The 15,364-nt window shown below is 39.6% G+C and overlaps 1 protein-coding gene across 9 annotated transcripts in view; it reads left to right on the top strand.

Moving 5' to 3' along the window:
- The first annotated feature begins 1,677 nt into the window (after positions 1 to 1,677).
- Positions 1,678 to 15,364, top strand: part of TM9SF4 (transmembrane 9 superfamily protein member 4) — an 884,035-nt gene continuing 870,348 nt past the window's right edge. For 8 of the 9 annotated variants that reach the window (XR_010949598.1, XM_067766009.1, XM_067766006.1 and 5 more), the window contains exon 1: positions 1,678 to 1,842. Coding sequence is in view for 1 of the 9 variants with exons in the window: in XM_067766010.1 (XP_067622111.1) it covers positions 1,837 to 1,842 (6 nt within the window). In the remaining 8 variants the exon portion in view is untranslated. Of the gene's footprint in view, positions 1,853 to 15,364 lie in introns of all 9 variants that reach the window. The other variant, XM_067766011.1, reaches the window with a different exon arrangement.

Below are 15,364 nucleotides of genomic sequence, written 5' to 3'. Positions count from 1 at the left end.
GCCAGATGAGCAATAATAGAAATTAACTGAACAAGAAATTTCTCTTGCTTTTCTCAAGTCATCTGCGTAGAACACCCTTATCTGATCCAACACCGGCTGCATCATGCACAGTAGGGGGACTCATGAAAGCATATAAACTTATAAGTTGTAAAATTATATCCATTTACACACGCTGTTATATGAACCCACCTAGTAACACTCTTGATAAACTTGATTGTTTATCAGATGTATTATTGCGAAACAAAAATTTTTAGATTGTTATACAAATTAAAAAATGCCAAGATTAAGTGAAAAATCAAAACTAAAACATCTTTATTAAGATATTCTTGTAAATGACTTGCTAATGTTGGAGATTTCTGATGAAAATGCCTGCTGTAATGTCTGCAAGGTTGCATTCCTTTGAGTTTACCGCGCTTAGACAATGAAATGTGCGCGTAAATTTATACAAATAGTGTAAATGATTTTTCATACAAAATTTGACAGTTAGTTTACGCACTAGATAAATTTATACGTTCACACACTTTATAAGGCATTTATACGGTTACATGAGTCCCCCTAGTAATTTTGCGTAGAATAACTTTCTGCATAGGCGGCCTTCGGCCGCGCTTATAAAAAGTAGCCCTGGGCTACGCCATTCCAAGTCCGGGTGTGTGTTATAACCGTGGCTACCGCCACAGTGATGTCCTTCTACGCAGAAGGGTGTACTACGCAAAATTACTGTGCATGTTTAGTTAAGCCTTTTGAAAAAAAAAAAAAATTAAATTAAAGTATTTTGTCAATAACACATTTATTCGACTTATTATTCGATTTATGATAAGTAATCAATCATTTTCCCATAAAAACATAATTTTATTATAGAAATTTCTTCTAAATATAAGTGTTTTATATATCCAACAAAATCTTCTTTTATAACCTGCTGAGCTGGCAACACTGTTCACTTTCATATGTTTTCATTTGGACAAATTTTTTGCATTATTTGTGTTGATATTTTATAAGTAAATTAAAGAAATTTAACATAACTTTTTCGTTAATTCGTGCAAGTTAGATTATGTTAATTTACCAAGTATAAAAATTAAAGTGATGTGAGCGCTTAAAAGATCGCACACATGCGGGAACAACCTGAAACCTGAGTTAACTTGCGGATTTTTAATCTAGACGTAAATGCGCGTCTTTTGATACCTCACTCGAAAATCTCGGCCCAACTTTAGAGTGGGCCCCTAAACTGCACTACTACCGTCAAGTCAAGTCTATCCTAAGTATCAGTAATGGGCCCTTAATTCTCTTTCCAAAATCACATTTGCTTAAGGCTGGAGACATTGGTGCTTTATCGGTAACGGTATCGGTAACCTTATAACAGCTGATTCGACCAACCTTATGAGAAACAATGCAATCGATTATTGGTGCCGCTAAGGTCGTAACCGTATCGTAGCCAAACAATTGGGTTTTGGTTTACCGTCGTAACGATAAACAGCTGATTACGTTAGGGATACGGATACAGCGATACGACATACGGCACCAATGACTCCGGCTTAAGGTGCCTACACGGCATGGATATATGCAAAACAAATGAAAATTTCCTCTAGGAAAACATTAGGCATCAAATTTACGTTCAGGCCTTAATGCTTTCAATTTCACTAATTTCTTTGTGTCGGACCGATTTATCGATACCTACTTGTGTTCACTAGAACCGTTTCATCCCATTTAGTATCCCATCACCTATACCTTTTAGCAAGAAAAGATATTTAATTCTCATTTTACCGAAATACAAAATTAATTCATATTTGTTTACATGTTGTTTCAACCGTTTGGAACCGAGTTAATAAGATTATACAAAAAATGAAGGTAATAATCAGTAAGTAAAATGAAGCCATGCATTCTAATCTATTAAATATATACCGGGCCCGGGCATAGAATAGAATAGATTTGCGACTTTGTATCGAGAGAGCGCTGTCAAAATGCACATTTTTGTCAATGATGCCCACACCAAACAGAAATGAATAGATCTGTTATGGTTTTTTTGACATACATTTCGGTTGTTTTATACTTTCAATCATTTAGTAAATTAGTTGAAAAATATTCATTTCTATAAACTTGTTTTGGTTATTGCTGTTGTTGTTGTTAGTGATGTTGTTGTTGTTGGTGTTGGTGTTGTAGCAGTGCTTCGCCCCACCTAACAGGGGTGGACCATAATGAAAGGGGTCTTAGAGGCGTTGGTGCCACATTACAATTAAAGAGATGGTTGGTGTCATGTTGGGACACATTGCATGCGGGGCATACATTGTGTATGTCGTGGTTGATTCTGGATAGGTAAGTGTTTAACCTGTTACAGTATCCAGAACGAAGTTGAGCAAGAGTGACACGCGCTTCCCTGGGGAGTATGAGTTCCTCTTCCACAAGTTTTGGGTACTGTTCGTTGAGTACTGGATTAACCGGGCAATTCCCGGCATAAAGGTCCGACACCTGTTTGTGGAGTTCACCAAGGACCTGCTTGTGTTTTTTTGCTTCATACGGCTGGGTTCTTAGGTGCCGTATTTCCTCAAAATTCTTACGGTGATAACTCCTTAAGCCCCTGGGTGATGTTGGCTCATCAATCAGATGTCGGTTGCCCAGGTTTCTGGGTATTGAACAGGAACTGTTTGGTTAGCATCGCATTTCTCTCCCTGATGGGGTGTATTCTGTTGTTGTTGTTGTAGCAGTGCTTCGCGCCACCTAACAGCCGTGACCGATCACAAATGGTCATCAATATCCTCTAACGGGAGTCCAAGGTAACTTGCTGTTTCAACATGGGTGGACCATAATGAAAGAAGTGTTAGAGGCGTTAGTTCCACATTACAATTAAAGAGATGGTTTGTCCACGTCGATGGCACTACGCTACCGACTGTCCTACACCCCAAAATCTTGGGTGTGACGTTTGATCAGGATCTACATTTTGGTGCGCACGCAACCGCAATTGTTCCAAGAATTCAGAGCCGTAATAAAATCCTCAAATCCCTTGCCGGCAGTACCTGGGGAAAAGATAAAGAAACGCTCTTGACCACATACAAAGCAATTAGCCAGCCGATTACGTGCTACGCGTCACCCATATGGTCGCCAAGCCTAAAAACCACCCACTGGAAGAAACTACAGGCCTGCCAAAATACTGCTCTCAGAATCGCCACGGGCTGTCTTCTTATGTCCCCAGAACACCATCTGCATAATGAGGCGAGAATACTCCCCATCAGGGAGAGAAATGAGATGCTGACCAAACAGTTTCTGTTGAATACCCAGAAACCTGGGCATCCCAACAGACATCTGATTGACGAACCAGCACCGCCTAGGGGCCTAAGGAGTCATCTCCGTAAGCATTTTGAGGAAATACGGCACCTGAGAACCCAGCCGTATGAAGCGGAAAAACACAAGCAGGTCCTTGGTGAACTCCATAGACAGGCGTCGGACCTTTATGTCGGGAATTGCCCGGTGAATCCAGTACTTGAAGAAAAATATCCAGAAATCGCAGAAGAGGAACGCATACTCCCCAGGGAAACGCGTGTCACTCTTGCTCAACTTCGTTCTGGATACTGTAACAGGTTAAACTCTTACCTATCCAGAATCAACCCCGACATACAAAATGTATGCCCTGCTTGCAATGTGTCCCCACATGACACCAACCATCTCTTTAATTGTAATGTGGAACCAACGCCTCTAACACCCCTTTCCTTATGGTCCACCCCTGTTGAAGCGGCAAGTTTCCTTGGACTCCCGTTAGAGGATATTGATGACAATTTGTGATCGGTCGCGGCTATTAGGTGGGGCGAGCATTGCTACAACAACAACAACAGATGGTTGGTGTCATGTGGGGACACATTGCAAGCGGGGCATACATTGTGTATGTCGTGGTTGATTCTGGATAGGTAAGAGTTCAACCTGTTACAGTATCCAGAATGAAATTGAGCAAGAGAGACACGCGTTTCCCTGGGGAGTATGCGTTCCTCCTGCACACAAGTTTTGGGTACTTTTCTTTGAGTACTGGATTCACCGGGCAATTCCTGACATAAATGTCCGACGCCTGTCTGTGGAGTTCACCAAGGACCTGCTTGTGTTTTTTTTGCTTCATTTGGCTGGGGAGTATTCTTGCCTCATTATGTAGATGGTGTTCTGGGGACATAAGAAGACAGCCCGTGCCGATTCTGAGAGCAGTATTTTGGCAGGCCTGTAGCTTCTTCCAGTGGGTAATTTTTAGGCTTGGCGACCATATGGGTGACGCGTAGCACGTATCGGCTGGCCAATTGCTTTGTATGTAGTAATGAGCGTTTCTTTATCTTTTCCCAGGTACTGCCAGCAAGGGATTTGGGGATTTTATTACGGCTCTGGATTTTCGGAACAATTGCGGATGCGTGCTCACCAAAATGTATATCCTGATCAAACGTCACACCCAATATTTTGGGGTGTAGGACAGTCGGTAGCGTAGTGCCATCGACGTGGATGTTCAAAATGGTCGACATTTGGGACGTACATACATGTTCTAAATAAGGTCGCGGAAGATTTAGTCGGTGATATGTAGAATTTAAATAAAAGTGGGGATAGGACACCATCCTGTGGCACCCCTTGTTTAATTCTTCTTGGTTTTGATGTTTCGTTTCTAAATTGCACCGATGCCTGCCGACCACTCAGATAATTTGCGGTCCACCTTTTAAGACATGGGGGAAGGGTAGACCCTTGTAGTAACGTGCCATGGTTGACCTTATCAAAAGCTTTTGATAGGTGTAGCGCTACGAGTACTGTTCTATGGGGGTTTTGATTTAAACCGCAATTTATCTGGGTGCTGATGGCATTTAGCGCGGTGGTGGTGCTATGGAGTTTTCTGAAGCCATGCTGATGACAGGCTAAATGCCAATTTGCTTGGAATTAGGGGAGCAAAATGGCTTCAAGCGTCTTTGCTACTGGCGATAGGAGAGATTTCGGACGATACGACCCTATGTTAGCTGGTTTCCCAGGCTCTAGTAGCGGGACCACCTTGGCCATTTTCCATTTTTCGGGCATGACAAAGGTGGAACGAGACAGGTTGAAGACATGTGCTAAGTATTTGAAACCCTCTTTCCCTAGGCTTTTAAGCATCGGCATGGCTATGTCGCCTAGGCACACTGCTTTGGATGGTTTAGCGTGATCAATGGCACCTTCAGCCTCTCTGGCGGTGATGGTAATTGGTGACGCTCTGAATTTATGTTTATGTGCGTGTCTGTTGGCCCTCCGTCTATCTTTGTCGACCGTAGAATGCATTACATATTGACGGTAGAAAGCGCTGGCGCATTTTTTCGAATCCAACAGCACTTTATCGCCGAAGGCGATGGAAACTTTGTCACTGTGCTTAGACGGATTCAATAGGGACTTTACGGTGGACCAAGAGGCTACACTGGATTGCAAAACGGTATGGTTGTGTTTATTTCTGCTCCTTGAATTTTACATTTTAAAATGGTAAAACTATATTCAAATACTTTTTAAGAATAAATAATGTGTGAGACAGAGACTCAAAAATCGGAATCAGAAGTTTGATTTTTTAAATTTAATATATTTGCGAGAAAGTGACTCTAAATAAAGAAAGCAAAACGCATACACTTACAAAGTTTGATACATACATATACATATATTCATTCTATATAAAAAATGGTGAGTAAATGGGACAAGTGCAAAAGTACAATACGTGGAGAAGTGTCAAAAATTCGTTGCGAAGGGGTGTGTGGGAAATATTATCATTTAGCACCAAAATGCTCTGGCATAGATCAATACAGTGTTAATAAATTAGACGAATGTGAAATGCTTAGATTTATGTGTACTGATTGTATGCAGTATGTGCATAACGTAGATGACATTCTAAAAGATATGCAGATGGTAGTGAGCAAAAATGGCAAACAACTATCTGAGTACAGGAATGAATTTGATAATGCTCTCAAGAAACATGAAAGAGAAATAAAGCAAGTTTTAAAAGCAGTGGAAGTTGCATTTAGCGACAGTATTAAGGCAATGCAAAAAGCGCAAGAATCATGCGAAAAGAGTGTTGTAGAAGTGAAAAAAATACGGGAAATTGCTGAAGGCTTCAAGCGAAGCAGCGAGCAGGTCTGTGATGAGTTGAAAACAAACAAGGATGACAATAAGAAAATGATTGAAGAAATAAGTAAAGAGAATAAAAAAATGTGCAATGAAATAAAGAAAAATGTTAATAGTGTTGAAGCCAAAGTGTCATACGCAAAAAATGATGGACAAAAAAAAGAAGGGTTGCCAGACATTAGAAAGAATCATCCCTTAATTGTCAAGCCGAATAACAGGCAAAATATAGAAATAACCAAGACTGACCTAAACTCGAAAGTTGATCCTAAAGGGCTGCAAATAACTAATATAGTAGCAAGGCAAAGCGGAGTTGTTATTATTGAAAGCGAAAATGACCATGAGCGTGACAAAATAAAAAATGCCATTGAGAACAATCTGGGAAATAACTATGAGGTTAAGATTCCCAAAAAAGTGAAACCAGCAGTCATGGTGACTGGTATAAATTTTAAATATAGCGACGAGGAACTGGTGCAGAGAATTAAACGACAAAACATTTGTTTAAGTGAAACGGACATCAAAATTGTTAAGCAATATGAAGTGAAAAAGAACGCGAAAAACTATTATAATGCTGTGATAGAAATGAATGTTGAAGCGTTCGCAAATGTACTAGCTGGAGAGAGGCTTAATGTAGGTTGGGAACGTTGCCGAGTATATGATGCAGTGCAGAGGGCCTACTCTGTATTGCGATGCGAAAGAAAAAATACGCGAAATCGCAAAATCGGTACTCTGTATCTTGACATTCGCATGTATATTTTGAGTTTCGCATTCACATTTTGCCCATTCGCAATTTTTCTCCCTTTTCGCATTACCGGCACTCTGTAAAGCGAAAGCGAATGTCAAACAGCATTCATTTTCGCATTTTTCTTGCTACAAGTAATAGGCATTCGCATTGTTCAAATATGTAAGTATTAATTGATGATTTTATAAATTGATATCTTTATATTCATTTAAAAATATAAAGGACAACTCAAAAAACAAAACAAACACAAAAGCAACAATTTGTAATCCTAGTGGACTTAAAATACATAAATAAATAACAATTAAATCGAAACCACTTTTTTATAAAGCATTTCTATTTGAAATCATGTCATTTTTTATTTGTTATCTGATACAACTAGCAATATTTCCCATTCTATGATTTTCCACGTTTTCTGTATTTATCACGTTCACTTCTTCCAGTTCAATTTCTGAACTGGGAGTATTTCTTCATTTAAATCAATCCTTTCTTCATTTAAATCGTTCCATAATGCTACAGTATCCTTTTTTTAATTTGTTCAACAAAAATTAATCGTTTGCCGAAATTGTAATCGCCTTGTTTCTTTTGTTCTCTTTCTTTGAGTTTGGTCAGTGATGCATACTCAAGCAAAAAATTAGCGATAAATAAAAAAGCGACAATGTTAGCGATGCGATAGCGCTACAGAGTTCCAATTACCTTTCGCATCGCAATTTATTTTCGCATAGCACTGCCTTTCGCATCGCAATACAGAGTAGGCCCCCAGGTATTGTGTTGTTTTAAATGCAAAGGCTTCAATCACAAAGCGGCTGACTGCAAGGAAAAGGAAGTATGCACAAAATGCTTGGGTGAGCATAAACATACACAATGCATAAAGGATGCAGTAAACAAGTGCATTAACTGCATACGAGCAAACAAGGAGCTGAATCTAGGACTTGACGAAAACCATGATACTCTGGATAGAACTTGTCCCGTATACCAACAAAAGCTAGATGCAAGGAAAAGGAAAGTTGTTTATTAGCAACCAAAGAAAATCCTTACTGCAGCGCAAAAGTCAAAATATTATTTAAATCGAGATAGCAATATATACAACTTGGAATGCATTTATCTTAATATTAGTAGTATCATAGCAAATAAAATCGAGCTGGAACGTCTTATTGAAATAAGAAGACCAAGTATTGTGTTATGTACGGAAACGTGCCCAACAGAACATATCTTGGATTCTGAACTTAGTATTCCGACATACAAATGCCGCTTCCCAAGGCAGTCGGTTCTATGTACCGGAGCGACTCGGGATTTTTCCCGACCAAGGACTGTCATTTCAGTGTGACTCCATCTAATTTGTTTCGTCCCTCCCACAAATTATCATCATCCTAGCAGCTCCCTGCAATCCGGGTCCGTCTCCTGACCCCGGTCCTGAGAAATGGTTTTGCTGCATCTGCCGGAAAAGAAGGGTCGGACGGTTAGGACGGTCATACTCTGTTCAGTGTGTCTCATGCAAGGGATGGTTGCATCGGACAGGTTGTTCTGGGCTTGATCCCAAAACCCGGCGTCCACGTAACTTTTATAAATCTTTTGTGGCTCCTTGCTGCTCACGCCCAAGGGCGTCCCGTAGTCTACGCCTAAGCGCCCCCCCCCCCCCCCCCACCTTATATATTTAATAAATAGTAAATAAATAAAATAAACGAATGATAGAGTACATTTGTTAGAAGAAATCAGTATTTTAATTGTCTAGGTTATTATAGAAACTTGTTAATTCTTTATTGAAGAGCTGAGCATTGCTTATAAGCCTAAGTCTAGAAGGGAGCGAGTTCCAAAGACGTATGGAAGCAATGAAGAACTGGCGATCAGATATTAGCATACGATGTCTGAAGTGGGTAAGGAGAACAGATCTAAACGACTGGAGAAAATTTAGCCTCCGATACAGATATTCAGGTTCCTTCATATATATTAATTTAAGTAGCGTAGTGAGCGTTTTAAGTTTAATAAGGTTATCGAAAGAAATGTTTAGCAACCTGTAAGCGGAGGCCGCGAGCTTAGCGAGGGAACGCGACCTTTTGAGGAAATACGGCACCTGAGAACCCAGCCGTATGAAGCGAAAAAACACAAGCAGGTCCTTGGTGAACTCCATAGACAGGCGTCGGACCTTTATGTCGGGAATTGCCCGGTGAATCCAGTACTTGAAGAAAAATATCCAGAACTCGTGGAAGAGGAACGCATACTCCCCAGGGAAACGCGTGTCACTCTTGCTCAACTTCGTTCTGGATACTGTAACAGGTTAAACTCTTACCTATCCAGAATCAACCCCGACATACAAAATGTATGCCCCGCTTGCAATGTGTCCCCACATGACACCAACCATCTCTTTAATTGTAATGTGGAACCAACGCCTCTAACACCCCTTTCCTTATGGTCCACCCCTGTTGAAACGGCAAGTGATCGGCAATTTGTGATCGGTCGCGGCTATTAGGTGGGCGAGCATTGCTAAAACAACAGCAACAACATGAGAGACGTGGTCAAGTCTTTTCAACCCATAGACGTATCTAGCAATGTTGTTATAAACAACATTAAGTTTCCTATTACATACATAGTCACAATTAGAGTAAACCTCACAACCATAAAGCAGCGTAGGTATTAAGTACGCGTTTGCTATTAGTAGACGAGTATGTAACGGAGTAAAATATTGTGTAAGCCAGAGTGTACGAAGCATCCCATACACTTTTCCCACTGTGCGGAAGATGTGATCTTTCCATGTCAAGGTTTTGTTAAAAACTACACCTAGATTTTTTGCCGTGTCAACGTATTCTATAATAGTGTTGTCTAAAAATAAATTTTCCATTACACTTTTATCTAGTGACCTTCTATGAATGACTATACATTTCGACTTCTTAGGGTTAAGACATAAGCCGTTCATAGAAGCCCACGTACCAATTTGACATAAATCGTAATTTAAGTTATTAATACACGAACTGGTACGATCACTAGGACAGCACATATACAATTGTACGTCGTCAGCATAAATGTGAATATTACAATACTTGAGAACACCAGGCAAATCGTTTATATACAAAACAAATAACAGGGGACCAAGGATTGAGCCTTGAGGGACGCCTCTTAAAACACTGACGAAGTCAGACTTTCTGCTACCAACACTTACTGCCTGAGTTCGGTCGGCCAAATACGATCTGATGAGGGCTGTTGCACAGTTGGAGAAATTAAATAGGTTGTCCAGCTTCTTGCAGAGAACGGTGTGGTCGACCGAGTCAAACGCTTTTGAATGGTCGAAAAGAGTTAGGAAAGCAGTAAAATTTTTGTCAACTTGTTCTCATATATCCTCTATCACCGATAGGAGCGCCGTTTTACAGCTACGATTTGACCTGAATCCAGATTGGGAATCTGTGAGAAGGTTATTATCCTGCACATAAGTATTTATCTGGCAGTGCAAAATTCGTTCGACGACCTTGGAAAGGAAAAGCAGAATAGCTATAGGTCTATGCTCCTTGTTTTGTTTTGGGATTGGGATTACCTTAGCAAGTTTCCAACATTTGGGAAATACACAGGACGTCAGCACAGAGTTAACCAAGTAGGTTAAGTGAGGAAGGATTTTAGGAAGAATTATTTTTAAAAATTTCGGACATATACCATCGAACCCAATAGCATTAGACTTTACTGAAAGAATGGCATGAACGACATCACAATCATCGACACTAGCAAACTCAAGAGGACCAAAATCAACATTAGCGCGAATACAATAATTGTCAGCACATATATTGTCAGTTGAGATTGGCAGATTTAAAAATATATATTTATCTCGTTAATGTCTACATCAGGGAGGACAGAAATATCGCATTTGGATTTTCCGATACCAATATGTTCAATCGACTTCCAGGTTTCCTTCGAACTCAAAGCAGCACTAAACTTGTTATTATAAAATTTCTGCTTAACTGACCTAATGGCTTTGTTTGCAGCGATCCTAGCTGCTTTGAAGCAGTTGTGTGACTCCAGGGTTTTGTATCTTTTCAATCTTGAGTAAGCAAGGTTACGCTGGTGAATTAAGGGTTTTAGATTGGCACTAAACCAAGGGGTATTATTGTGTATAGCAGCTTTGAGTTTCACTGCCACATGGTTGTCGAAAAGCCTAATAATATGGTTCTGTAGGAATGATGCCTGATCATCGACCGATGTCAGCGTACGAATCAAGCTCCATTTGACCGACTCCACCGCTGCATTAAGGGAACTGTAATCTATGCTTCTAAAATCACGATACGTAAAGGAACATTGGATGTGTGACGTTTGAAAGTTGTAACTAAGAAATATCAGATCGTGTTTTGAAAAGCAAGATGCAGACAATTGATCGTAGTGGAGCAATTTCAGGGGATCATTCACAAAAAATAAATCCAGCAAAGAAGAATTTGAGTCAGTAGAGTGTGTAGGTGAAGTTAAATTGGTGGGAAAAAGTCCAAGAGACTCCATACTTGGCTTTAGAGTTGAGTCGACGAGAAGGTTGGAGTTGAAATCCCCAGCGCTGATTATATTATCATAGCTTATAAGTAGAGGCTCGAGAAATTCAATAAAGCCAGAGAAGTCAACTCCACGATTAGGTCTGTATGCACAGCCGATAAGAAGTCTTTCATTATTTACAGAGAACACGTCTACGAACACATATTCGACAGAATAACTTGGACTAGCAATGCAGCAAAGTTTACAGGATAAACTACTTTTGACATATATAGCAACACCACCACCATGACCACGTCTATCAGCCCTGAAAAGTTGATATCCATTTAGTTGCACCAAATCATTTTTGTGACATGAAGAAAACCAAGTTTCGGAAATACATATAACATCTATATCAGAACCCTCAGATATGAATCTCAATTCATCCAGCTTTTTATATAGGCTTTGCGCATTGAGATGGATGACTTTGAGCCCTTTAGTACGTTTGCTGAATACGCGCAACAGTGTATGTAAGCAGTCTTTGGAACTAGACAACCTATAGTCTAGGACCATCACTATCTATGGGATATAAAGAATGCTCTGCGATGCGTAACAATAAAGACAACATAAACGATTGTTTACAAGTATTATAGGGAGAGATAAAGACGGAAACGAAGAGACTCAAGAACTTAAGTAATATACCAGAAAATCCAAGCTATGTATTGCTTCAGGGCTGGCGTTGGCTGTTCGTCTGATATGTACCAGACCCTTCTTAGAAAAAACCGCTACTACCTTCCTTTTCTTCTTTAGACGGATCGCTGCCTTGAAGATCGCATAGTTTTGCCTGGACAGCGAAGCATTTACATAAATCGGAGCATTTGAATTTATGCCCACATGAACTAATTGCAGACCCTTGATGTTTGGATTGTTTTGGCGCCTAAAGGTGCCTATACTTTTTAGCAATTTGTTTCTGTCTGTCGGCGACTGAAATTTGATTATTACGGCCGGATCTGTCACGCTGTTGTCTAGTTTCCGTAGCCGAAAAATGCTCATTATAGTAATTGGTTGCAATCTTAGAGTAGAACAGAGGTGATGAAAGACACTTGTTAAGTTTTCTCCTTCCCTAAAGGGAATTCCGTGTACACGGACTTCACTTGCGGCAATATGGCTCTCTTGCTTTGACGCATTGTCTTTGAGTGTTTTTACTTCCTCTTCGAGATAACCAACGCGCTCGAACACGCTCTCCAGCTGAGTAACTCTTGCATTAAGCTCACTGACCTCTTTCTTCAGCACCACAAATTTGTCTTCTAGTTTTTTGCATACGAATTCAATGAGCCTTTTTTCCGAGTCCAAAATTTGCTTAGCAATCAGATCGTTGAACTTAGCAAATCGCTGATCCATGCTTTGCATTAAACTAGGAGAGAAGCCGCTGATCCGTTGCACCTTTTTGGCGCTATCAACCTCGTTATTAAAGTCGTCACCACGACGCTTACCATTGACTTGATCCATGGTGTTCGAAAAAAACGGGCCAAAAATAATGCTCGAAGAAACTGGGTGGCAGCTCTAACGCAGCCACAAAATAAAGCTTGAAGCAAAAACAAACTTCAGTGACTATAAAACTTTTGGCGGGAAGATACACAGTTGATGATGGTGTCAAAAAATAACAAGTTGACTGACAACAACAAAGCAGGAGCACCAATCGCAATATACTGCCAAGTTAGTAAAGTTGAATTGGAGATCACCTGGACAGAGGATCTTATTTTACACAGATAACTGTCACGTTTGTTAATGTTTAGACACAGGTTGTTAGAATTAAGACTCACAATAAACAATGAATTTGAAAATTTAAAGAGGAGCACAAATTACTTTAGCTTTCACACACCAGGGTTGCCAACTTTTTATCAAATACTGCAAAATAAGATTATTCGCTGATGATGCACTTTTGACTATAAGCGGTAACACAATTGATGAGGCAGCCTCAAAAATACAATCGGACCTACAGGCAATATATAAGTGGTTGTCCCAAAATATGCTTAAAATAAACATAGAAAAGACAAAATGGATGATAATGGGGTCTAGAGTGACTCAAGATGATGTGTCGCTAAAAATAGCAAATACCCCTATAGAAAGAGTAACCCGAATAAAATACCTGGGAATAATTATAGATGACAAAATAAAATTTGATGAACATCTAAAATACATCGAAGGGAAAATTTCCAAAAAATAGGGTTCATGTTTCGATCATGCAGGCATATTAGTATACAATACAAAATACTGGTCTATAAATCCATTATCGACCGGCATTTTATTTACTGTCCTACAATCCTATTCGCATTAGCTGATTCGCAAAAATCCAGGCTACAAATTAAGCAAAACAAAATTATGCGTTTCATATTAAGGAAACGGTATGATACCCCAATTAAAGATTTACTAGACAGCTTAAACTGGCTTAGTGTAAAACAGAACATCACTTACTACACATTGAAGTTTATACACAACATAAAGTTGGGAAACCTGCCGAATTACCTAAGTAAACGTGTCAGACTAAACAGAGAGGTCCAAGCTATCAAACAAGACACAATAACAACTTTTACTTACCGGTAGTGAGATCCGAATTCGATAAAAAAAGTATATACTACGAAGGAATTAGAGAATATAATGATCTGCCAATTGATATTAAAAACTGTAATAATACCAAAAAATTCAGAAAGTTATACAGCTACTGTAAAGCGCTACCTGTAAAGTAGTTAAATTTTTTTAGTAAATAATTTTATAGATTATTATATAGTTGAAGTCAAAGAAATTCAATGAATTGAAACAAATATGTAAACATTAAAAATACTTTGTACCTTATTAAATTATATAGATCTTCAAGATCGTAAATAAATAAATAAATAAATAAATAAATAGATTAAACTGGCTTAGTATTAAACAGTCAGTTAGTTATTTCACATTGAAATTTATACACCAACTTAGGTTAGGAATGTTACCGAATTACCTGAGTAGTAAAATACATTATAATCATGAAATCCACAATTATGGAACTAGAAATTGCAATAATATAAGACTGCCTAGAATAAGAACTGAGTTCGCCAAACGGTCTCTTGAATATTTAGGGTATAAAATGTATAATGAGTTACCTTCTGATTTGAAAGACTGAGAAAATATTAGTAAGTTCAAAGAAAAATTGTTTTTATATTGTACGTCACTAAATGTGACATGAGTATTTATGTTTAATCTCTTATTTTAACTTAAACTAGGTCTTAAAGACCGTAATAATAAATAAATAAATAAAATAAAAAATAAAAAAAAAGTTTACCCACACCGGCAGAGAGGTTACAACCTCTTAGGTGCTCCGCCCATTTCGCCCGCTTGTGTTCATCCACAAGCAATCTGATGCGTTGCTTTATATCCCTTATTTGGGGGTCGCCTGGGTCGAACTGTCTTATAAGGTCACGTTCTTTCGCTAAATTTGCGGCCTCCGCCGTGAAGTGGGGCCGAATTTCGGGAATTCTCCCGGCGGGAATGAAACGTGCCGCGGCGGATTCAATGACCTTGCGGAAAGCACGCTCCCCTTGGCAGGCATCAATCGGGATAGGGAGGGCAGCAAAGAGGTTGTCTGTAAAAGAGTTGTATTCGTCCCAATTTCTTTTTTTAATATTATGAAAGTGCGTTTTTCTGCAACGATGAAGTCGGCGGTACGCTCGAACGAAATAAGTATAGGCAGGTGGTCGGATCCCAATGTTACCATCGGCTTCCAGTTGACGCAGTTTACGAGTTCTGCGCTCACAATTGAGATATCCGGCGAACTGTGACAGCTTCCTACCATACGTGTGGGGGCGATTCCGTTTATTGTGCAGAACGTCGTTTCTTCTATTTGATCCGCCAACATCTCACCCCTACTGTCTGACTCCAAGTTTGAATGCCATAGATCGTGATGGGCATTCAAATCGCCTAAGATAATGCGATTATTGCCAGTGAGTAAAGCGCTGATATTAGGGTGGTATCCACTGGGGCAGCAGGTGGTAGGAGGGATGTAGATGTTGATGAGTTCTAGGTTTACATCGCCTGACTGGAGAGATAAGCCTTGGCGTTCTAAGACACTGTCCCTGC

This window comes from Eurosta solidaginis, chromosome 2 (assembly GCF_040869045.1).
Source record: "Eurosta solidaginis isolate ZX-2024a chromosome 2, ASM4086904v1, whole genome shotgun sequence".
NCBI classification, from domain to species: domain Eukaryota; kingdom Metazoa; phylum Arthropoda; class Insecta; order Diptera; family Tephritidae; genus Eurosta; species Eurosta solidaginis.
The sequence above is the reverse complement of the archived record's forward strand: the minus strand, read 5'-3'. Positions and strand labels throughout refer to the sequence as shown.